The sequence below is a fragment of the Alligator mississippiensis genome, chromosome 4 (genome assembly GCF_030867095.1).
Source record: "Alligator mississippiensis isolate rAllMis1 chromosome 4, rAllMis1, whole genome shotgun sequence".
Taxonomy (NCBI): Eukaryota; Metazoa; Chordata; order Crocodylia; family Alligatoridae; genus Alligator; species Alligator mississippiensis.
This window is the reverse complement of record NC_081827.1, coordinates 159,598,183-159,621,482: the sequence shown is the minus strand read 5'-3', so window position 1 is coordinate 159,621,482 and position 23,300 is coordinate 159,598,183. Positions and strand designations below refer to the sequence as shown.

Sequence of the window (23,300 nt, the reverse complement as noted above, 5' to 3'; positions counted from 1 at the left end):
TCAAGGATGACTTAAGACTTTGGTTACCTCACCATCATCAGGACTCTTGCTTAGAGGCCATCTACTGCTCCAGTCCGATTGGAGCAGGCATAGATGGGAGACGGCATAGATCAGGCCTTAAAAGAGCAGAACCAGGAGGATATGATGGATGGGAGGCAGGAGGGTGTGATGATAACTGTAGGGGATGTGCAGGCTGGGGTTGGGAGGAATGAAAAGGAAATGGGACCAAGAGTCTAAAAGGGTGATAGCCACCTAGGTTTAGAGTATTGATAGGTGGATTTGGGAATGCAAGGATGAGATCTGGGGACATGGGTAGGAGTGGCTGCAGCGGGGATCGGTAAAATGCGGTCCGCGGGCTGCATGCAGCCCACCAGGCCATTCTGTCCAGCCTGCAGGGCCCCTAAAAGTTTTAGAAAATCAATATTTATCTGCCCCTGGCTGCCTGTCATGCGGCCCTTGATGGCTGGCCAAAACTCAGTAAGTGGCCCTCTGCCCAAAATAATTGCCCGCCCCTGGGCTACAGGGAGGAGAGAGCTAGCTGGGATTGGAAGACAGGAGGGACCGGCTGGGGTAGGGGTGAAGGGGCATCCAGGATTAGGACGGGTTTAGAGTGGGCCAGGGGCACGGGTTGCGCTTGGGGCTCAGGCGTTGAAATGGAGGTGTGGGGGGGGGTTCACGGAGACAAGCGGAGGCAACGAGCGGCATCCCCCTGCCCGAGCTGCGGCTGGAAAAGGGAACGCGTTGCGAAGCAGCGTGATCCCTCTCCGGCCCCGTGCCCAGCGGCTGCAGAGGCCTCTGGGAAATGTAGGCAGGAGTGACGTAGCGTGGCGTGGCGTGGCGGGAGGAGGAAGCATCTTCCGGAGCTGCCGGTGAGCGCGGGAGTGGGCGGCGGGGGTGCAGGGGGCGGGCATCGCTGGGCCGCGGGTTCGAGTCCCCGCCCTGGCGCGACCCTGGCTGGCGGTGCCCCGGCTCTGATCGCGGCGGGGTGCTGGGGGGGGGGCCGCCATGGGGCGACCCGTGCCCGTGCTGCACCGCTTCTGCCTCCTCCCCGGCCGCGCTGCACCGGGACCTCCGGCTCGGCCTCCTCCGGCCTCTCCCCCTGCCGGGCCGGGCTGCGGAGCGGCAGCTCCGGTGCCCCCGCCGCCCCCTGCGTGGAGGCCGGGTCTGGGAGCCGCTCCTGCACAGCCCGGGGGCCTGTGTCTGCGCCGCCCCGGTCCCCCAGCGCAGGCGCCAGGGCGAGGGGGCGAGGTAGGAGGCCACGCAGGGAGAGAGTCGGGAGCCCCAGCCCCTGTGCCAGGCGATCGCCTCCATCCCCGCAGCCTCAGGCCTCTGAGCTATTCCTAGTGATCCCATGGTAGGCGCAGCACATGCCCCCTTGCACCCCCAGACTCGCCCTGCTGGTGCTGCTCGGGCCTCACACGTGTGCCTTTCTTCCAGCCGCGCCGCCATGGACGCGCTCTACGCCAGCGGGGTCCTCTTCGCGGAGGTGCTGCAGTCTGGGCCACCCTGTCTGGAGAGGTTCTGGCTCTGGGCAACTTTCCTGGGGGACCCTAAGTGCGTCTTCATTGTCTGCTTCCCTCTGGCCTACTTCCTGAACCGGAAGGTCGGGGTGGCCGTGCTGTGGATAGGCTTAATCTCCGAATGGCTCAACGTGGTGCTCAAATGGTGAGAGGCGAGAGCCTGGCTTACGCTGATGAGCTTGAAAGCCTGGTGCTGCGTGATGGCTTTGTAGGTTACCTGCAAGTATCCCGAGCAGCCCGGAGAAGATCAAAACTCCATTAAGGAAAGGCAGATGGGGCAGATTCACGCAAGACAGGCCCGTCTGTGGGTATCAAACATGATAGCTAGGGCTGCAGCCTCCTAGTTCGGCCTTCCTTGAGATGCCAGGAGCTGTAGTGGGGGAGGGGCAGGGGACAGATCTGTCTGGACCAGCCCTGCATAGACACTGTCCCATCCGATCTCTTCCACCATGAGAGACTGGACACGGGGTTAGGTGGACCTGTGAGCTGCCCCTGGAGGACAAACGTAATGTTTTTATTGCCCAACACAGAAGCTGAAGTGCCTGTGCCAGGTCCCTTGTGTGAAGGGCCAGTGCAAATCCATCCCCTTTGGTGCACTGTAGAGTCCAGTTTTAATTATCCTGAGCAATGGAGCAAACCCAGTTTCCTTTGGCAGATTGTTCCACAGCTGTTGATCCCACTGAGGGGAGACACCCGGTCTCTTGTGTTTCTGATAAGTCCCCCAAAATGCAGGGTGGGACCCAGCTCTCCCCTGAATCTGCCTTTCCTTAGTGAAGCCTTGCTCCTCCTACTACAGCCTCCTGAGGCTGTGTAGCAACTCTTCTCTGTCCTTGCTTAGCCAAACTCTTCAGCTTCTTCCTTATAAACCATCCCAGAATCCTCTGTTCTTCTCTGAATCCTCACCCTGTTGTGTCTTTCTGTCACCAAATTGCCCACAGCCTGGTCTTCCCCACAGAACAGGCACTCGTCTCCTTTATCTGTGCCGCCTGTACATGGCCCGGTCTCGCCCATGCTTTCCAACCAGTCCTAACCTACCAATAAAGTGAGGGCAGTGCCCATGAGGGGCCACATCCTCCATTCCAGGCCTGACTCCCTCTTTCTCAGTCTAACATAAACCTAGGGCCTCAAAGGCAGCAGAGTTGCACAGGGGAATGGCTGATGTTGCAGGGCAGAGACTTGAGCCCCGGGGGTGGGGGGGTGTTGCATGGCTGGGGAGAGCAGAAGCAGACCTGAGTTTGTCATTACAGTTTTCCCCACCACTGATGATGCCCTCAAGGATAGTCAGATGGAGCTTTACAAGGCTTTGGGGATGAATCCTTTGTGCTGCTTTGAGCAGCTCAGCCTCAGGCGTCTGAACTAATGGCCCAAGAAATCCCAGGTTTCATTGCTCAGAATATTATTTATTACTTGTTTTCTCCCAGTTCATTCGAAGTTGTCCTAGGAGATCCCTGGGAGAGCACACTCAAGCTTGCTCAGTACAGCAGCAGCTTCATGCAGCAAAGTACAGTGAGCTACTCCTGCAAAGAGGAAATGACAAAGAGAAACCCAAGCACTCTCTCCAGGCCATGGGCTCCATGTGTGAAAAAAAGAAACCCAAGCAGCTGCTTACCGCAGGATTCCTTCCTCTGACATAGCCAGAGGTGGCCACTAGCTGAGACAGGACTCTGAGGTGGAGGGACCCACTTAGCTGATCATTACTGCTATTTGCACGTTTGTTTGGTGGCTGCATGAAAGATCCCACTCCCCTTAGCCAGGCTGTGGGAAAGCAAGGCAGACTCTCTACTAGCTTCTGAAGAAAACATCAGTTGAATCTTGCAATGAAATCACGATCTCTAGTGACAATGGCAGAGGCAGAGGCTTCCAGCCTGACCTGAGTTCAGGCAAATTTGAGGCAGTACCCAATAGAAAGGCCATTGTTTGAGTTTGGCAGCTGAAACATCTTTGCCTTGGATGTAATCAAGTGAGGATAAACCCGGCATGGCCCTGTGTGATGACAGCAGGGCACTGTCCTGACACGCAGCCCCGTCTGAATCCTCCTAGGCCAATCCAAGTGCTGTCCAAGGGATAGGGAACCCAGGGGTTACCCAGAGCTGCTTCATGCTGTCAGTGCCACTGAGTCCCAAGCAGCTTGTCCTCCCAGCCCACATGGGCTCAGAGGACCTGATCCAAATCCCACTGAAATCAATGGGAGTCTCTCCATTGATTATAACAGGCCCTGAACTGGGCTCTAAGGGTCCCATCTGATCTCATCCAAAGTCAGCAAGAATCTTGCCACTGACACCTGTGGACGATGGATCAGGCCCAGCACTCACTAGTATCACCCACCTCCCTTCTGCAAACCCCCACACCTCTGTCTGCTTTTCTCCTTCTTCCTCTCTCTCTATCCTTGCTTTATATCCTTTCCTTTCTGTCCTTTCCTCCTGCTGTTCTTCCATAACCTTTGAGCCTTCACTTAACAGCCAGCAACCAGCAGTCACAGAATGTACTGGCCAGATCCTGATCTCAGCTCTTTCAGGACAGCTGTCTTCAGCAGAGTCACTCTGCATTGACACCTCTGTCACTGGGAACAGCTGGCCCAAACTCCATGTTGCATGCTCTGGGGTAACTTTTCCCCAGGCTGGAATGACTTATCCCCGTGTAAGAATGTGTGTTGTGTGTCCCCTCCAAAGTAAACCTGCTGTGTGTCTATGCCCACACACTCCAGGAAGAGCGTAGTGGCGGGGAGCTTGGGGCCTTGTGTTTTGTGGCTTTCACAGCTCTGTCTCCTCTTCCTGCCCTCAGGTTCCTGTTTGGTGAACGGCCATTCTGGTGGGTCTACGAATCCGGGTTCACCAGCAAGGACAGTGGCCAGCTACGCCAGTTTCCTGTCTCCTGTGAAACGGGGCCAGGTGGGTTATGGAGAAGGCTGGACCCTCAGGTTATGTCTCCAGGAAGTACCGCTGCTCCGATAGCCAGACTTCCTCTTCTCAGAGCACCAGCCACTGACCCCCACCTGCCAGTCCCCTGCCACTGACCCCCCTGCTAGTCCCCTGCCACTGACATGCTGCCCTCTTGAGGCAGAGCATGGCAGCTGCTTCGCAGAGCATGGCAGCACCGCAGAGCAGTTTAGGACTGGAAGTGAAGATGACTGTGATGCTGAGTTGAAGCAGCAGCAGGCATTCAGGGAAGTAGAAAGTAACACTGGAATCTGGCCCAGAGGGCTGATTGCACTTTGCATCAGAAAGCTGTGGGATCTGTTATGACCACAACACGGCCCCCAGGAATTAAGCCTACTGCATGGGTCCAAGGTATAGAGAGAGAATTTACTTTTCTATGAGCTTAACTAGTGTGCTGCAAACTAGGTCACATGGTGCAGACAGTTACTCACTCAGGAGCTCAGGACCTGGTGGGGTCTCCTGGGCTATTGAGTCTAGTGCCCTTTGATCACAGGCAGCCATTTCTTCAAAGACTTTTGAAAATCATCCACTCTAGTCAAGTGCTTCTTCCTCAGTTGCTCCATCTGTCCCATGGAGCTGCTGATATCTGCCCTCTTTTGCTAAAGTGCCCAGAGATCACGTGTGCTAAAGAGCTGAGGGGGCCCAGCACTGTCTCCTGGGAAACTGAGTGCTGATTTAGCACAGTGCTCCATTGCATAGCAACAGTGGGGCGAGTCATGCACAAGCCACTCTGCACTCCTCCCAAACTGGCACATTACCATCCATACATCTGCCCTGCCTTGGAGGCAGCCAGCCTCTGCCATGCTCAGTCCCCTTACAGGCCAGGCCCAATGGTTCTTAGGAAGTGACTCCCATCAGCACTGGCATTGAAAGAGGAGAGCATGGGGCATTGAGGGCTGAGCCCTCCCTTGGAAAGCCGCAGCAATCTGCACCAGCCAGGCACCCATCCTGCAGAGTTGACGCTGGCTCTGCCTAATGGCGCTTACTGGGGACAGCCCAGCTGAGCCAGCCATTAACTCCACCTTTCTGCAGTTCCTCCATAGTGCCTTTCCTAGACAGGCCTCAAAGCAATTGACAGAGGAGGTCAGTTTCATGACCCTCATTTTGCAGGTAGGGAAACTGAGGCACAGGGAATGAAAGGACATGCTCAGCAGCCCAGTGGCAGGACAAGGAAGAGAACCCAGGTGCCCCAAGCTCTGTTCTTATCCTCTGGCTTATCCTGCTTCCCACCTTGACTCATTCTGTCAAGGGGATGGGAGAGAATATGTTTAACCCTTTGCATTCCCTCCGTGCAGGTAGCCCCTCTGGTCACTGCATGATCACAGGGGCAGCCTTGTGGCCAATGGTGACAGCTCTCTCGGCAGCGGCCTCCCGACACTCCAGCAGGTGGGTGCTGTGTGGTCCCTGGGTCAGGCAGTCTTCTGATACTGACTGACCACACTATAAGACAGCTGAGCCTCTGCCCAGGTCTGGCTTCATGCTCAGCTTATCCCAGTGGGTGTAAACTAAACACTAAGCCTTGAGATCTGCAGCGGGCTGAATTACCCAGGGCTTGATTCTCTCTTACTCAGAACACAGGGTCCTCATTCACAGAAGTGCCAGTACTGGTCAAACGTGCCTAATCAGACCTGGCAGCAGATTGCAGGCAGTTGGCACTATGCAGGGCAACAAAGGATCAGTCCCAGGTGTCTAAGAACATGATATCTGGCCAGCCCAGCCCAGCCCAGCTGAAGAGCTTAAAGCCCTGTTGGCACACATGGTAGGAGGGTTTGAGCTGGGTTAGCTGCCACTTTTGAAACCAAGTTGTTAATACCAGGCTGCGCCTCCATTCATAGAATCATACAGAAGTAGGGCTGGAAGGGACCTCCAGAGGTCATCTAGTCCCACCGCCTGCCTGAGGCAGGATCATCTCTATCTAAACTATCCTATATAAATCCATAATCTAACCTCTTTTTAAAACTACTGTTAACCCTGATGCAACACAAAGCAATACCCTAACCTGCCGGAGGTAAAGCAGGGGGGCCCTGGCAGCCAACATCCTGCAGCTGTATCTTAACAAAAGTTGTGTATTAACAAAAAGTTGTTAACATACATTCAAGAGATCCCAGGTAGAGGGTCATGCAGCAGCTCACCCAGGCATCAAATCATGAGCCTAAGCACGCACTTAAAAAATCAGTCTGTGCTCTGCTGAATCAAACTCAGCACACGGCCCACGTCAGTGATGGGGCAGCCTATGGCTGAACAGGATACTTTCTAGCAAATGCAGCTTCATCTCTGCAAATGACTTGCCCAGTAGGGTCCTGCCTTTGAGAACTGGGTGAAATTCCTGCAAAAACAAAGACAAAGCCCCAACTTGCAGAAGCCACTAGGGGCTGGTCTCTTGCTGCAGTCTCCTCCCCTTGGATTTCTTCCACTGCCCTGCCTCTTCCCTCTCCCACAGCCGCCTGGTGCAGCTTGCACCCTTTGTGGGTTACTTCCTGCTTCTGCTGGCCGTGGGGCTCTCTCGCATCTTCATTCTGGCTCACTTCCCCCATCAGGTGCTTGGTGGCATTCTGGCAGGTTAGTAGCCTGGGAGAGGGCTGTGGAGGGTAGGAGGGAGCTGCAGCTCTAAGGCCTTCTCTAGCCCTGGCAGATGCATTCCCTTCCCCTTGTGAGGAAGGAGATGGGTACTTGGGTTCTGGCTGTAGGCCCAGCTGGGCTGGTGGGAGCTGAATCACCTACAAACGCCCTTATGGAAGGCACCAAGCTGGGGGCTGGCCCTGCTCATGGCTCTGCCTCTGCCCTCACTTGTGTGTGAGGTAGCCAGGCCATGCTAGAGCTGTATGAGGCTGCACCAGCCCAGTCACCTGCCCACAGCCTGGCTATGGATGGTGCTGCCAGCTGGAGCGACTTCACATATGACCTGGCCAGAGTAGCCAGGTTAGAGGTCATTGCAGGCTGCCCTCACTCCCAGCAGCATACATATGTCAGCCAAGGCACCCCCCTACAGCACCATAGGTGTTCTCCAGTGCCAGAAATCCCAGGACCAAAGCATTGCACCCAGCACGCCCCGGGGTTCCTCTTGCAGCACTCCTGGCATGCAGTGAATTAAACTCCCCTCCTCACACCTTGCTGCACATGAGCAAGTACTTGATGCTGCTACTCATAGCAGCAGCGGGACAGCAGCTCCCATTGCTGGCTGCAGGGGTGGAGCTGCTCGCCTGGTGTGGGCCAGGCCACATCCTCCACCTCCTCCTCCCCTGAGGGAGGTCAGGCTCCTTCCTCCTCAGGTGAGAGCCCCATCCCTCCAGATCTGCCTGTTCTTGCTGTGCAGGTGCTGCCCTGGGCTGGCTGCTCGAGGCCCATGTCCCAACAAGGAGGGAGCTGCGTTTCTATGGCCTTACTTCACTGGGCCTGCTGCTGAGTGCCTGCCTGATGTACTGTGCCATGATTGCCCTGGGCACAGACCTTGACTGGTGAGTTCCTCAACCAGGAGGGGCCCCTTTGTCCCGCTCTGCAGAGCTGAAGGGAGAGCTGAAGGGGGGAGGTACTTGCAGACCTTAAGCCCAACTGCACTGAGCAAACAAAGGCAGAACTGATCTTGGGTCCTGAGCAGGTGCAAGGTATGGCTGGGTAGACCCAGTGGGTTCTCTCTGCTCCAGTTGAAGACCCCCCCACCAAGTCTGGGACATCTTCCTTCTCCATGGGGCTTTGTACACAGGGTTGCCCTCCTGCAGCTTCTGGGTACAATGAAGGAGCATCCCCCTAGCCCAGGAAGAGGTAAGCTGTTGTGCAGTGGAGCTGCAAGGAGGCACAGTGACTCCAAGGACAGGGCAGTGTTCCCAGTCCTTGCTCTGCTTTGCCCCCAGTTTTGCCTGCATAGCTGTGTCAGTGGGTGCAGGAAACACACTCGTACTTGACCCAGGGGGGAAAAATCCCTGATCTGAAAGATAGCAAGTTTGGCCAGAACCAGGAGGAGGTAGACCAGAAAGTCCTGGGACTTGGTGAGGCCATGGATGGGGACTGCATAAAGGACAAAGTGCGGGAAGAGGTGCAGCTGCAACCTGGGGAGGAAGCAGTGAAGGGGCTGGAGCCTTGGGGTAGAGACAGACAAGCTGGCAGCCAGTGCCCATGCGAATTCCAGGGCTTCCAGACATAAGAGGGCTTCTGCTGGCTTAACTCAGGTAGCCTGGGGTGCAGGTGATAGCTGGGATGCCCTTTCAGTTGCCCTATGCCACATCACTACTAGGGGGCTTCAGGGCCCTAGTTCTGCTATGTTGTAGTTAGACCCTTGAGGCAGATGTGGAGAGGTGTACAATGTTTTCTTTCCCATGGCTCCTGTGAATACCCTAAGGATCCTACTGGCTTCCAACAATGGTTGGGCTTGTAGGAGAGTCCCAAGCCTTAGCTGACAGGCTTCTTGGTGCAGGGTGCTTCAGAGAGGGGTCATAAGCACTGCCTTGTCCCCATTGCTGCAGGTCAATCCACCTTGCCACCACATGGTGCAGGAACCCTGACTGGATCCGCATGGACACACGACCCTTCGCCTCGCTGATCCGAGACAGCGGCACGGCTCTGGGCCTGGGGCTGGCTGCTTGCTCCTCCACTGCCATCCAGCAGAAGCATGAGGGACCCAGCTGGAAGCACAGAGCCGTGTGCGCCCTGGTAGCCCTGCCTGCCCTGCGCCTGCTCAGCGACACGCTGCAGCCAGAGAATGTTGCATTGTGGTATGGGCTGAGCTTCGTGAAATATGTCGCCTCCCCATGGGTGGTGGTGGTGCTTGTTCCACATCTGGTGCACTCCATCCCATACCTGCAACCCAAGCCACATGCTGCATAGCATCTTCTGCGCAGCATTTGACTCACACTCCTCTGCCCCAACCTGTCCGATTACACCCCCTGGCCCTTCCATGTAGCTAACGCTCAGGTGCTCTCACCTTCTATAGCCCCCACCTCACTGGATGCTCTAGGCCCAATTCAGTTCTCCTCCATGGGCTTGGATGCAGCTAGCATGAGCAGCAGGCTCAGCATCAGGTCCTCATTGAGTGAAGAGCTCAGAGCATCTCCTTCCACATGGGCAGGCAGCCTCCCTCAGAGAGGATCCCAAGGGCCAGGCTTTAACCAAGCAGCAGCTTGCACCTTGCACCAGTCCCGAGGGGCTGCCTGTGCTGAGTAAGAGCACCAAGCAGTGTTGCAAAATGGCCACTGTGGCCTCTGCACATGGGAGCTCCATGCCAGAGCCATTTGGTTGTCCAGCAGCTGTGGGTCTCCCCTACCCTGTCTTCCCCTCCCCCTGCAGGTCTCCCCTGCACCCATCAAGGTTGCCAAGAGCAAGGGATTTGGGGGCCAAGCACAAAGCACCACACAGTGAGGTAGGGAGGCTGGAGGATGGGGCTGGGCCCCAGGCAGCTGCTGTGCTGCAAACTTTCCATCCACACTAGAGATGTGGTGTTGGGTGACCCAGGGGCCTGACTCAAGACAGTGCTCAGTGCTGTTGTACCCTATTCCCAGCTGCACCCCTTTGCAAGTACCCGTGCAGGGAAGCAGTGTATCTGCTTAGCCCAGGCCAAGGCCCCGTACCAGAAAAAAAATCCCTCAGCAATCCGTGCCGTTACGCTAGCCTGGGACATGGCTGCAGGCAGATGTAGGCCCAGGTGGTTGCCCCTGCTGAGTACAGATCCTTTGGTCATGTGTGTTTGTTGTCAGTGCCAATGCTAAACCCAAACCTCTGGAGCTTGAAGTGCAGAGGAGGGAGGAGGGGCTAGGTTTGTACAGGATGACAGGAAGTGTCAATCACTGTGCAGCTGTTGTGCCAAGTGCAGGCAGCAACTTGATTCAAACCAAATAAAGGACCATCCTGCCACCTGTGAGCACTCAGTGCATCATTGCAAACTAGAGAGCAGCAGCACCTGGGACGTGCCAAGGTGCTGAGATGCAGGGGTAAAGCTAATCTGCACAATGGGGCCTGGCAGCAGGGATGACGGAAAGGGATCCTCACTGGGCGATGGGGTCCTGACTTCCTTGACCAGTGGGAAGAGGCTGGGCTCTCCCCAGGGTCCTGGGCTTGCTGCTGGCTCTAACCTCCCTCTCCCCACCCCCTTTCATGCCAGGCACTGCCCTGCTTAGTGATAGGTATGGGGCAGGACAATATGGCCATGGACCAAGGGCCATACATGGAAGTCAGTGTAGCCCCACTGTGCGGGTTGCTGTGGAGTTTTGCCAAAGAGCCCACAGCTGAGGATCTGGCTCAGTTATCGGAGGTACTGGGTGTTGCCACTGAAGCCCTTGGGTTAGAGGGTGCTCTGACTCAGTTTTTCCTTGAACAAGTGGATCTCCAAAGCCCAGTTTGCACACTGAGTTATCTCACAGTAACTATCCAGGGGCCCAAGTGAAACTGTAACATGTTACTCCTGGGCCAAACCAAGCATCTGCACAGGGAGTTATTCCTGAACAGCAGTGGCACTTTAAATTCACACCCTCTTAGTCTGACTTAACTTTTGTGAGCAGATGAGCCCCTGGCACCTGGGTCTGGATTCTCCCTATCCATTAAGTCTCAGGGCTTAACTCCAGCCTCTGAGCTGCACCTCCCTGCCACGGTTGCTGCATCATGTGGTCCCACAGCACCTGTTTCATGCATGTGTGATGTTCCCTCCACCTTACTGTGGGAACAGCACGCAGGGCTAAGAGTTGGTCACCCTGACAGAGCAAACAGCACGTCACATCATGAGGGACCTCACCAGTGCCTCATCATTGGCAAGCATCACACTGTCAGGACACAGGGTAGGGCTGTTACCCCCGTTCTACAACTGGGGAACCTGAGGCACAAAGTGATGTAGTCACTCTGCCAGGTCCTACCTGGAGAGGTTTTGGCTGAGCTGGGGTTTGAACTTGCATCTCCCAAAGCCCTGTGCAAGACTCTTCCTGCTGTACAATCCTGAAGCATGCAGAGAGGTCTCAAAGCAGCCAGACCCTGCACTCTTCCTGTGCTGGTGGCAGTCTTGGTTACAGAAATGAATAGGAATGACCCTGCTGCTAGTAGGACAAGGGCTGTCAGCCCAGTGGGACCTGGGCCTGGTGAAGAGGAAGCATGTGAAGCCCAAAGAAACCTAGGCAGGCTGTCTCCACCACCGGGTATTGCCAGAAACAGTTTTATTTACACAAGGACAAACATTATAACAGATTACAAAATACCCAACTGAAAACCATATCAAGAGAAAGACAGAGAGCAAGGGAGGGGAACAGAAAGGGGGGACAGGGTAAAAAGAAGAAACTAAAGACAGCTAAAACAGCTCCCACCCCTGGGGGAAGAGGGGGGCATCACAGCATCATGGGGAAGGGAAGCAAAATAAAGACAAGAGCCCCACAGAGCGCCCCTAACAACTGAATACTGCCGAGACAGGGGAAGCTCAAGAAACGATACCCAGGGGACACAATCCACACCACGGACAAACACGCACGGAGTCGTCCAACGGAGCGATGGCTTCGGTTCGCCTTAGTTGTTTAGTTGCAAATGAATGGAAAATGGAGCCCTGGCTGAAACCAGCACCCTAGCTCCCCCAGCACCTGCTTGGACTCCCTTCCTTGGGGGACTTGCTCCCTGACTGCTGTGGATAAACCCAACCCTGTGCGGAAACAAGGTGGGAAGGAGGGAGAGAAGCTTTCCTTTGCTCAGCTGCCCTAAGACTAGAGGGGAATTCCCCCTCCCCCAAGATAAGACACTGGCATCCCTGCCCCATGGCTTTGCCACTGCCCTGTCCTGGGAACGTGTTCCCCTGTGGCCTGTCTCTGACATTGTCAGCGCACTCGTGCCACAGTGCTGGACAATAGGACCCTGTGGATCTGGTGGTATTTTTACACCAACAGAAACAACCGCCTAAGATGCAGGGCAACAAGGAATGGGACCCTCCAGTTACCAGTGCAACAGAAAGACACGTAGCCCTATCAGTACAGCTGCCTGTGCCACGGAGCGTCAGCCTGACGAGCCGTGGGCTGGGTGCCCCAGGGCTGTGCTGTTCGCAGACATGGGATCGGGATAGTTTGCAGGAGTCAGAGTGAAGGGCTTCAGCACAGTTCACAAAGAAGCTGAGGTCTTGTCTACCCTGGTGTCACCAGGCCCAGGCAGAAGCTGTGTGCTGTTCCTCTTGGGGGGGGGGATGAAGGGAATCACCCTGCTCCTGGGGTGAGATAGGGGCTGGGGTGGGGGGCAGAGGTAAGGCTTTCACCCAGGAGTGGGGAGGAGCTGTTGGCATTGCCCTCCCCCTGCCTCCAGTGCTGAGTGCCCCCTGAGCCCCATCTGCACAGCCTCCTGCCCCATCAGGCACCAGAATCGCATAGGAGATCACAAAGCCCCCTCTCCAGGCTTAACACCCCACCCCCACCCCCTCAGAAGGCAGCTGTCTGGGATGTCCACATCTCTCCTGGAGGCAGCCCTGCCAAAGGCTGAGGAGGGCCCAGCTCCCACCTGACAAGGAAGCCCCCAAAGATAGGGACATGGAGAGAGATCACTTTGCATGGCCTACTCAAGCCCTTAGCATCTGCCCACAGCTAACAGCAGCACCAACAGAGGAGGCAGGTTTTGTCCCTGGAGCAAACTCCACTTCCCATCAGCTTCTAAGGGCCATGCAGAGATCCTCCCCTCCCTGCCAATCTCCCTACACAGCAGCCCAACTGTGAAGCCTCTCCCCACTGTGGACAGGCAGAGGGAAATGCCCCAACACAAGTCAGGACAGGGAACTAATGTCCCCTCAGCACTGGGGGGGGGTGAAGGCAGATTAGAGGGCATGAACCTGCTTAGCTGAACCTCCACCCTGGGACGCTACAATCATTGCATGCCTGGCATGTTTTTGAGCCAGCCCCCAAGCTGAGAGAGCCCTTAGTGGCAAAAACCCTTCCCTCTGGCCATTTGTGGTGGAGCTGTTTGAAAAATCCTAGGCACAAACACTCCTGCCTCCATCGTTTCCACCACAGCAATCCCCTCGTGCCTCCTACTTGAGAGGCTGCGACTGGCCTTGTCACCCTGTCCATGCTACCAACAAGGCCAACAGCTGGCATATCCCAGCAGGGCCCAGAGGATGGGGTGGGGGGTGAGGTGCTGATAAGTAGAGGCAGAGGAGCTGTCTGGTTTCTGCCCTGGCAGAGTTGGGTTCCTTACAACCTCCCAGTCAAAGCAGGACGTTCGTCTGGGGGAGCCACAGGGCCTGAAACCAAGATGGCAAGGCCAGGGCTGCCTCTGGCAGGTGTTGCCCTGGCTTAACATGCTCTTGGGATCTTGGAGCTGGAGAGGCCTCTGCCCTGCCTGGGGGGAAGGCAGCCAGGATCTGAAAAGCACTGGAGCTGTACATGGGCTCTGATGGACGGGAGTGCTCAGAAGCCACAGGGGATCCCAGGGCAAACCCCTGGAAGGCGGCAAAGTCAAGGCTGAGGTGCACAGGCCCAGCCTACCCCAAGGGCCTTTCCAATTGCCCTGGCCACAGCTGAGGGTGGGGATGGGGACGTAGTGCTCAGTAGCAGTGCTGCCCAGTGCCATGTAGTGTTCTCAACTATGCATTGCACTGACTCTCCCCTCCTCTCCTGTTAGTGTTGGGTACCAGACTCTCTGGTGGGAGATGTGCTCCTACTGGCCCCTAGGGCTAGGACACCACCCAGAGGAAGGATGCTTTGGAGCCAGCCTTGGAAAGGAGGGGAAAGGGGCTCAGTGAGAAAACAGGGTGCAAGGATGCAGAAGATCTGTTCACTGATCTCAGGTCTGAAGGGCACAAGACCTGGCTGTGACAATGGGCAGCCAGATTATCCCGTCTACATTGTAGATGGGAGGCCAGAAGCCCCCTGAATCTTGCCCAACCTGCAGAGGAGGGTGGAGCCACAGGAATGTCTGCTATGGGTCTGCCTGCCCTCCACTTGTTGTTACTGGGGTTAAGTGCTGGCATGGGCAGGATCTTTGCCCAGTCTAATGCTGGGGAGAGGGGGGGCCAAGAAAGTGAAGGGAAGATAACTGCCTACAGAGGAAGGCATCCCTCTGGCAACAGGAACACTGAGCCCACAGCTCAGTGGGGCTTGGATCTGGGGCCCAGATTTCCCCCCGTTATAGGGATCATTCATCAGCATCCGGGATCACAGCATCTGGGGCTGTTTGGATCCAGGCCTAGCCCCAAGCACTAGATAGTGGGGGAGGCAACCACTGCAAAAGGCAGCCAGCAGCAGTCAAGGGCCCAGCTTGCAGTCTTAGTGCTATTTCCCAGAATGCCTCCCTCATACGGCAGCCAGCTCAAAATTCTCCTGCATCGCTTCGTGTTGGGCACTGAGAAGTCACCCTGGCCAATGCACTGCTGCAGCGTACTTGCTCCGGTGCAGGGACCAATGCATGATCCACTCCTTCCTGTACTTCAGCCCTGGGGGGCCTTTTCCTATTCCTACACTTGGCAGGGCACATTGCAACTGCACTCTCCCACTACAATGGGCTACTCTCCTCCCCCTGAAAGAAACCCCAATCGTTTCTCCCTCACTCCAAAATCCCAGATGCAACATGGGGGTGCAGGAACATTAGAAGGGAGGGGGTCACAAGCTTAGATGGCTCAGAGAGGGCATTGGAAAATGCAGCCACAAGCAAACTCATAACCAAAGCCATTTGTCACCCTAATGGGCTTTGTCAAGACTTCAACTCAGAGCAAATCAACACGACACGGAGTCTGACATCACCCGAAACCGAGAAATCCCATCACCAAAGAATAATTTAAAACAAAACGACCCATTTCTGTCCTTGTTACAAATCCCTGGCTCCCCCCCACCCGACTTTCCAAAGGAAAAGCGTGTGTGGCGCAATTAAAAAAATACTATTAAATAATACATCTGTAATAAAATTATATACCTTTGTTTCTCTTTTAAAGCTAAAATCGTTCTAAGTTCTCTTAGGCTGGTGAAGTAACAGGAAAAGAAAATAGTTTTTTTTTTCTTTTTCTTTTTTACGAACGGACAAAAAAAGTTTTCGTCGAAACCAAGTTTTTGTGCACATGATACAGGAAATCAAATTATTTACAGTGAGACGAGGCTTCTCCAAACAAAACAAAACAAAACAAAACAAAAAAAACCAACTTCCAGAAAGCATTGGTCAGGAACATATGCTCACAATGGCTCTCTTAATTACAAAGGGATTAATTACAGGGTGAGGAGCCGGAGGGAGTGAGAGGGGATGGTGGGTGGGGGTAGATTTCGAATCATACTATAGCGTGACTCTTATTTTTCCCCTGTATTTATATATGTATATCTCCCTCAGAAACGGTAACTAAACTGAGAAAAATGAAAATCACAGGGAAATTAAGGCATTAAAAAAAAATGACTTAATTAAAGGCACAAATATTTCCTTCCGCCTTCCCCAGGGACCGTCTTCAAGAAGAATCAAGAGTCACTTCTGTCTTAAGAAACACTTAAACACCATTGACAGAAAGATGAATTCAGGTGTGAAGGGTAAAAAAAACCTAAATACAAGAAAGCCCCAGAGCTCAGGTTCTGGCATGAGCAGGAAAAAGGGAACAAGAAAAGAAGAGAGAGGAAGAGAAAACGGGACATGCTGCTGCTTAGCGTTTTGATCCGTTTGGAGATCTCCTCTCTCCCAGTCCCAAAGTGCAAAAGACTCCAACGTGAAACGGCTCCTCATTTAGCTGCTACTGCATGGTGTCAGGAGGGAAGAACGATGGAACCCTCCCCCAAAAAAGGAGGAGGAGAAGGAAACGGGGGAAAGAACGTGAAGGAGAACCCAACCCAGCCCCTGGATCCCGGAGGCACGGGGTTGAGTTTGAGATGCTGGTGGGTCCAGATGGCTGGAGACGGACACAAGCAATTGCACGCGCCGCTCAGTGGCTGAGGCAAGTGTGATGTGGGGGTTTTTTTGTTTCTTTTCTCTTCTTTTTAATTAAAAAAAAAGAATTTTCTTTTTTTTGTTTTTGAAACAAAATCACAAATGACCAAAAAAACCCACAAGAGTGACGACGGCTACACGACGGGTTGGCACTTCACAGCACGGGCTCGGCCTCCATCGGCTCGTCCACTTGTCTAGGGAGCAAAGAGAGACACACTGCCTGTTAATGCAGGAGCCCGAGCATGCAGCTAGCTCTGTAGATCCAGCTGTGCCGTGCTCACTGGCAGTCACAGGGGCCTGGATAAGGGCTGGCTCAGTTCTCAACGCCTGCCTCTGTGACACAGACAAGCAAGCCTTCCTAACAGCCCAGCAGCTAGGGTGCCCCTGACTCCCATAGCCCTCTAAAAACAAATTAGCTCTGGCAAAGGCAGGCACAGGCATTTGTAGCATGTTTCTGTCTGCCTAGTCCTGTGCGCAGGCTCTTTAGCCTAGACTAGAGGCTGTCTTCCAGGGCTGCACAGCACCCGGAAGGATGGGGGTACTGAGCTGCACCTAGAATATAAATCATGAGGCACAGTGCCAAGGGGAGCACAGTAGCACCTCTTTCCCCCCAGCCATACCCCTTCAGTACAAGCCCCCAAAGCAAGTAAGGTCAGCATGGAGGTGGTGGGGGGTGGAGAAGTATTGGAACAGATGCCTGTTTGAAGCCAGGGTGGAGCATGTTCAGTGTCACTCATGTGAAATGTCCCTGGCCAGAGAGCGAGGAGAGGTGCTCCTTGCAGCCCCCAATGGCTTAAATGGGGCCATATCTCCATTCAGATAAGGCCTAAGTCTGAGCCCCCTGCCCACCTGCTTCCCTACTTGCCAGGAAGCAGGGGAAATGAGGGAATGTAGCCAGAGGAGATGGGGATAAGCCTGACGACACTGAGGTTTGGCTCCATGCTCCATCCTGCTAGCAGGTGAGACTAATATGGCAGACACAGGACTGGGATCCCCTGCGCAGATCAGGCTGGGATGTCTCCCCTCATCCTGGCCCCACCAAAAGAGCCCTGCCTTTCACTCCAGGCATCATGGGGCCTCTTCAGTGGATCACTGGATGGTATCTGGTCCTATGGCCAGCCTGAACACACCACAAGTCCAGGCCATAGAGGGACCTGCCCTTGGTGCTGGGGGTTCCTGCCCAGCTGGCACACCACATGTTGCTGAACCTGCTTCAGTGACTCCAGTACCCACCTGGCTCACAGATCCAAGCAGGCACAGGTGAGATGAAGGCCTGGGCAGAAGGGGCTGGTCTGAGGTGGCCTCCCACCAGCTTGTGGTGTGCACCAAGCTGGGCATGAAGTAGCAACAGAAGCAGCTTCAGAGGCTACTTTTGAAATTGTAGCACTGTAGATGTGAACTGGCTGAGGGTGTGGGAGTGTGTGGGTGGTCATATCCACCACTGCCCCCTACTGGGTTGAAGCAGATGTATGACTTCTGTGTCATAGTCCTCCTACTGCTATATCAACTAACAAATACTTTTCTTTGCTCAACAGCCAAAGGCCTGGGCCTGCCAAGAGTTCTATCCCTGCTGTCACTGGCAAGTCTTGACTTGGATCCCAGACCCAGATGTAAAGCCTCCCAGCGCACAGCTCAATAAATCAGCCTGTGGGCTGCAGAAGGATGAACCAGCGCAATGGGAGGTGAGTAAATGTTATGTGCAACGTGACCCAAAATGTCCAGGATGGGACGAGGGACTAGGACAAGGTGGCACACATGGGAGAGAAGGAGGGAGGGAGGACCGTACCTGGGGTTGCAGTCTGTGCTTCCTTGCTCTGCATCGACTGATAGCAATGCCATGGCACTTACTGTCTCGGCCTCCTCCGCCTCGCCCTTCTGGGCCTCCAGCAAGGAACAGCTGACCACAGAGGCATAGCGCTTCACAGAGCTCCAGTGTTTGCCTGCAGGCACCAGGAGTTCATTACAAGGGGTATCAAGCTCCACAGCCAACAACCTGCTTCATGTGGCTGGGCTGGAGCTTCTGCATCATCCCTTACAGCATCTCCTGCTGGGATAGGCTGGGGCAGGGGTAGCTGGGAGCTCCCCCACAGCCAGCACTGGAACCCCACAAAAGAGTTGACCTGTTCCCAACTCTGCTGTCACTGTGCAAAGCAGAGACTTGCTTTCCTGTCACCCTCTGTAGTGTCACCCAGCAGTGAAAATGGTGGGCATTAATATGGGGCTCCCCCAACCCGTCCCCAGGTGCTCCCACTTACTCTGGATTTCAATGACCTTCTCCAACGTGGTCACGGCATTTACATTTGGCTTTTGCTGCAGGATCGCTGGGTCCAGGGGGTCCAGCTGGGAGGGATGGGAGAGAAGGAGACAGTCAAAAAAGCGAGACATATTTTACATCCTCCACCATACACATGTGTATGCATCCAGTTGTGCATGCGCACACGCGCACACACACACACATGCATCCACACACACTCTTCCACCACATCGCCACCCAGGCTTCAGTCAGTTCCACCTTCCCCTGCATAACCACCCCTCCTCCCACCCATGCCCATCTTTTTATCCCACAGGATGGTGGTGGAAGCCTCATCATTGCAGACTGGCTGCAGAAGCGCTGCCAGGACACACCTACCCCATCAGATTTTTACTGATGCATATCTTCTTCATGCCAGCTCCCTACCAGGGGCTCATGTTGTGCCCTACAAAGTGAGGCCAACATCCCTTGCCACAGTTTGCAGATGTGGAAGCTGAGGTGTGTAGGTTGAGAAGCGACTGGCCCCAGATGACAGTTCCGGCCAGAGGCAGAGCAAGCAACACAACTCAGGAGCCTGGGCTCCCAGACATCTCTGCCTTTACCCACCAGATTCTGCTATCTCCAAATGCTGTTGACACAAGAATGTGTTTTCTTAAGCCATAAGATCCAGAGTGTCCCTCTGAAGTCAGCTGTTCTCAGTTCCACTAGGATCACGGTTCCGTTTTTAAACCCTCCCTGCTGTGACTGTAAACCTAGCGGGGCTGGGCTATGGTATGAGGCTGGATGGGGTGAAATGTAAATGAGAACAGGCTGCAGAGCTAATGACACTTACAGTGGGGCTTCAGAGTCACAGAATCACAGGAAAGCAGGGATGGCACGGCCATCAGGAGGCCATCTCATTTAGCTCCTGCTAAGGCAGAATCAGCCCCATCTAACTGATTCTCAAAAACATTAGGAACAACCTTCTGGTCTGGTACAACTCCCAGGCACAATGACCAAAACATCACAAATCCCTTAACCTGCCCCTGGTAAAGCAGGGGGATGAAGGCATCATCGGTGTCCTGTTACTGCAAGGACAGGAATTAGGACCAGTTCTGGTCTTGATCCTTTAGTTGGATCAGTGCAGGAGTGTCCTCTATGTGCCCAGAGGCTCCAACTGATGTCCAGGCATGGGTTTTCAAAAGCACTCAGCAAGAGCCAACCCCACCCCCATATACATGGTCCAGCATCCTGTGAAGTCACAGCTGGGTTTAACAGGAATCAAGGGAATGCCCCAGTGTAAAAGCCACAACCCACAGACTGGTTTGGGGCTGATCTCACCCAGGAGCAGGCCCAGCTGGCTGGTATCATGGCTTGTATATTATGCCTCTATATACCCATTGCACCAGAACCCCAATATGAACCAGGTTCCCTCCCTGCATTCAGAAACCCCAACCAAAAGGAAGACCTGCCAGAGACATGAGATGCATCATCTCCAAGTGAAACTGTCCTGCCTCCTCTTGTCAGCTGTGATCGCTCACTGGTAGGAGGGCAGAGGAAACACAGGGCCCTCTCTACCGAGCAGTCTGCTCTCTTAGAGACTATGACCCCGTTCAGCAAAGCATTTCCGCCTCCGACTAAACTATTCAGGACAGCCCATAACAACAGTAATTACCTAATTCATAGCTAGTAATGGTTACATGCATCACAGCAGCACCCAAGGGCCCCAACAGAGGGCAGTGCTCCACTGGGTCAGGTGCTGCCCCAACACTGTGATAGGACAGGCAACCTTTGCCCCAGGGCCCAGTCATGCCAGGTGCTGCACAGACACAATGACAACCCAACCTGAGGGGCTCATAGTTTAAACCAGGGGTGGCAAATCTGAGGTAAGGGTGCCACAAGTGGCATGGGCAACCTAGGCAGGTGGCACTCAGCAGATCAGGGAGGACAGGCAGCACAGCAGCAGATAAGGCAGGAAGCAGAAAACAGAGTGGCAGATCAGACATGGAGCACAGGGATGGAAGCAGAAGGCAGCCCAGTAGATCAGGCAAGGAAAAGGGATAGGAGTGGCGCTTGGGGAGGGTGTAGAGCTAGTTCAAGGCATGCCTGACAAAAAGGTTGTCCCCCACTGGTTTAAACAACAGATGGGAGGGGGACCCAGAGAAAAGCCAGAATGGGCCAAGCAGGCTAGGACTAGCTGGACAAAAGCCCCCACTCCAGTGCTCACCTCTAAGCTGAGCAGAGCAGAGACGCAGGCCTCCGAGGCATCACAAATGGCTGTCAGGTCATGCCCCCCTTCCAAGGCTAGCACCACACGCCCACCAGCCAGCTTCATCAGCTGCTTGGTCAGGTGTCCGAAACCTATAGAACCAGGAAGAAAACATCCTTCAGTCTGGGTGGGATAAGACCACCCCATTTCTTGGGGGAAGAAGGCAAACAGCCCATATCTTGTACATCTTTCCCATCACCTGGGCACTGCAAAGGGCTTTGCTGCTGGTTTATGCCCCAGTGACATTTTCCTTTTCCCCACTGCACACACCATGGCACACAGAGGGAGTATGAAATCCCTTCATCCTACAGAAAGGCTGAATGGTGGCCAGGGATGGAGCCCAGCTTAGCTTGCCCTGCTGGGCTGGGTACCTGGGCTGGCCATCTCTCATGAATCTCTGTCAGTACTAATACATCTTTGATTTCTCCAGTACTGAAGTGCTCTGCCTCCTGACATGACCTCTGCCCCCAGCCCAGGACAGCCCTGCCTGGCCCCAACCATGGCCCTCCAGCAACACTCCAAAATAGCCCCTCACTCCTTTCCCTGCCTCAGGACAGCCCTGCCCATCACCAAGCATGACTTCTTAGTACCTAATAGGGCAGCCCCATCCTAGGGTTGAGTATCTGAGTAGTCAAAAAATACTTAGTCAAATTGACTGGTCAAATAATGTCAAGTAAGAGTAAAATATTTTATCAATAATTTATTAAATTAGTGAAGAGAGAGACTTTAATCTTGTTCAGGTTAGATATATTATACTAATTACAAAGAAACAAATTAGTTAACTGCTACTGTGAAACAATTACATTAAATTCTAAAAATTTAATAATTTTTTATAACTCTCATTTTTAGGTAAGTGTAAATGTGAATGTGAGAGGCAAGGACTATTGTGGATGACACCTTTTATTGGACCAACTGCACATGTGTAATAGATTTAGACAAGCTTTTAAACATAGTGCATTATTCTTCAGGTCTAAGAAGAAAAACCTCAATGTGAATGATATTCAGGACTGAAGAGTTCTTATTTCTTGTTTTTATCCCCAAGCCCTAGGTGTCAGTCATTTCGAAATCAAAAAAACAATGAAACTAAACAGACACAAAACACACACAGCAATTATAAGGGCCCTACCACACGTTCAAATTAAAGCAGGATAGAAAACAGCTACAGAGCTGTTACATATTTACAGGCACAAATTTTGTAGCTGATTGGCTCTTTTTATACCTGGAGAGACATTTTTATGGTGTGATAATTATTTTGCACATGTGGCTGATCTAAATTTATTGAGAGATTAACCAGTTAATTAAGTAATATATGTAATGTGTGGCAGAGGCCTAAAAGACAGAAGTCAGGGTTTAAAATGCAATTATGCTACGTAGGCAGCAAGCCAACTATTCAAGCATTTTGCAATTTGAATTTGGAGCTTACTGCAGGCACTGCAGATGGCCAGTAGAAGCTTTTCTATGCCGCTAGTTCAGGTTCTTCCCTCCACACACAGTAGCACATGCAGGTCTACTTGGCTTACAAATGGGGGGCAGGGAAAAGAGGCTGGAAGAGCTCAGAAGAAAGGCAGGGCATAAATGGATGGGGGAGGGGAGTGGGGGGTGAATGTGTCCTGAAACCTGTAGTACGGAGGGCCAAGCAGCCCTTGCTCCAGGCCTTGCTAGCAGATGACACTATGATGCCACAAAAAAGGCAGGCCACCACCTACATGTGGGTATTCTCAGCTTTATGGAACAAGCTCACCATTTGTGACACTATTTCCCCAGTCAGTCACCCGCCTTGCTAGCCTTCCCCCATACTCACATTTCGCAGTAACAGAATAGCCACCCAGGGGAGACAGGTGTCCCTCGACTGCGTCAAAGCCAGCAGAGACCAGGACCACATCTGGGGAGAACTCATTGGCTATCGGCATCACCACCGTCCTAGGGAGGAGATGCGATAGGCACTAAGCTCAGAGCATCCTCCTTGACCCCTCACCTGCCTCAGCCTCAATCAGCCCACTGCTGAGGTCCCCAGGGCTGCCAGGCTGGACCTGCCAGCTCAGGAGTGGGACAGAGAAAGCCTTAACCAGCCCTGCCCCTCAAACCAAACCACAAACACTTTCTGGGCCTGAGGCGGTGAGTCATGGCCCAAGCAACTGCCCTGGAGCAAAGCAAGTCCCCTGCCTTTCTCCGACCATCCAATACAGCCCCCAAGGAAGAGAGCCCTCCAATTCTCCCCCCACCCCCCAGGAGAGGGAAGGAGGCAGGGGGGGTGGAGGGAGAGGGCTGCACCAGCAGAGCAGCACCCCCAGCTGAAGCTTGCCTGGCACCCCTACCTGAATGCAGTCAGGTACTCCACGTCTCCGATGGGGGGGTCCACACCACCTGTCCAAGCTATGTTTATATTGTACCCCACGCCCATCCCACTGCCAACCTGCAAGACAGGAGAAGTGGATGGCGTTAGCATGGGGTAGAGGGACATGCTAGCTCAGCCCCTGTGGTCCCAGCCTCACACAGGCTGGTGACAGGAGCTGCAG

The 23,300-nt window shown here is 54.0% G+C and overlaps 2 protein-coding genes across 9 annotated transcripts in view; one reads left to right on the top strand and one right to left on the bottom strand.

Annotated features, from left to right (window-relative positions):
- The first annotated feature begins 813 nt into the window (after positions 1–813).
- Positions 814–10,297, top strand: G6PC3 (glucose-6-phosphatase catalytic subunit 3). Of its 2 annotated transcripts, none has more exons than XM_019475698.2 (7): positions 814–869; positions 1,438–1,665; positions 4,302–4,408; positions 5,752–5,842; positions 6,897–7,015; positions 7,770–7,911; positions 8,914–10,297. In XM_019475698.2, exons 2-7 carry the CDS (start codon positions 1,448–1,450, stop codon positions 9,272–9,274), a joined length of 1,038 nt encoding a protein of 345 aa, XP_019331243.1. In that variant the 5' UTR covers positions 814–869; positions 1,438–1,447; the 3' UTR covers positions 9,275–10,297. The 2 variants fall into 2 exon arrangements, with proteins under 2 accessions (XP_019331243.1, XP_019331248.1); XM_019475703.2 differs by lacking the exon at positions 814–869 and adding an exon at positions 1,271–1,354.
- Positions 10,298–11,566: 1,269 nt separating this feature from the next.
- HDAC5 (histone deacetylase 5) overlaps positions 11,567–23,300 on the bottom strand; it is a 92,925-nt gene continuing 81,191 nt past the window's right edge. For all 7 annotated transcript variants that reach the window (XM_059726879.1, XM_059726881.1, XM_059726882.1 and 4 more), the window contains 6 exons: positions 23,100–23,197; positions 22,586–22,704; positions 20,743–20,876; positions 18,541–18,625; positions 18,072–18,225; positions 11,567–16,479 (listed from right to left, as the gene is read on the bottom strand). In XM_059726879.1, the coding sequence (XP_059582862.1) occupies positions 16,440–16,479; positions 18,072–18,225; positions 18,541–18,625; positions 20,743–20,876; positions 22,586–22,704; positions 23,100–23,197 (630 nt within the window). In that variant the 3' untranslated portion in view covers positions 11,567–16,439. The remainder of the gene's footprint in view (positions 16,480–18,071; positions 18,226–18,540; positions 18,626–20,742; positions 20,877–22,585; positions 22,705–23,099; positions 23,198–23,300) is intronic.

Bases quoted from the DNA above. Each gene is read 5' to 3' on its own strand.
- G6PC3 (XM_019475698.2), top strand. From the start codon at position 1,448: ATGGACGCGCTCTACGCCAGCGGGGTCCTCTTCGCGGAGGTGCTGCAG. The intron at 7,016-7,769 runs GTTAGTAGCCTG...CTTGCTGTGCAG, and splicing joins GCTTGGTGGCATTCTGGCAG to GTGCTGCCCTGGGCTGGCTG. The intron at 7,912-8,913 runs GTGAGTTCCTCA...CCATTGCTGCAG, and splicing joins CTGGGCACAGACCTTGACTG to GTCAATCCACCTTGCCACCA.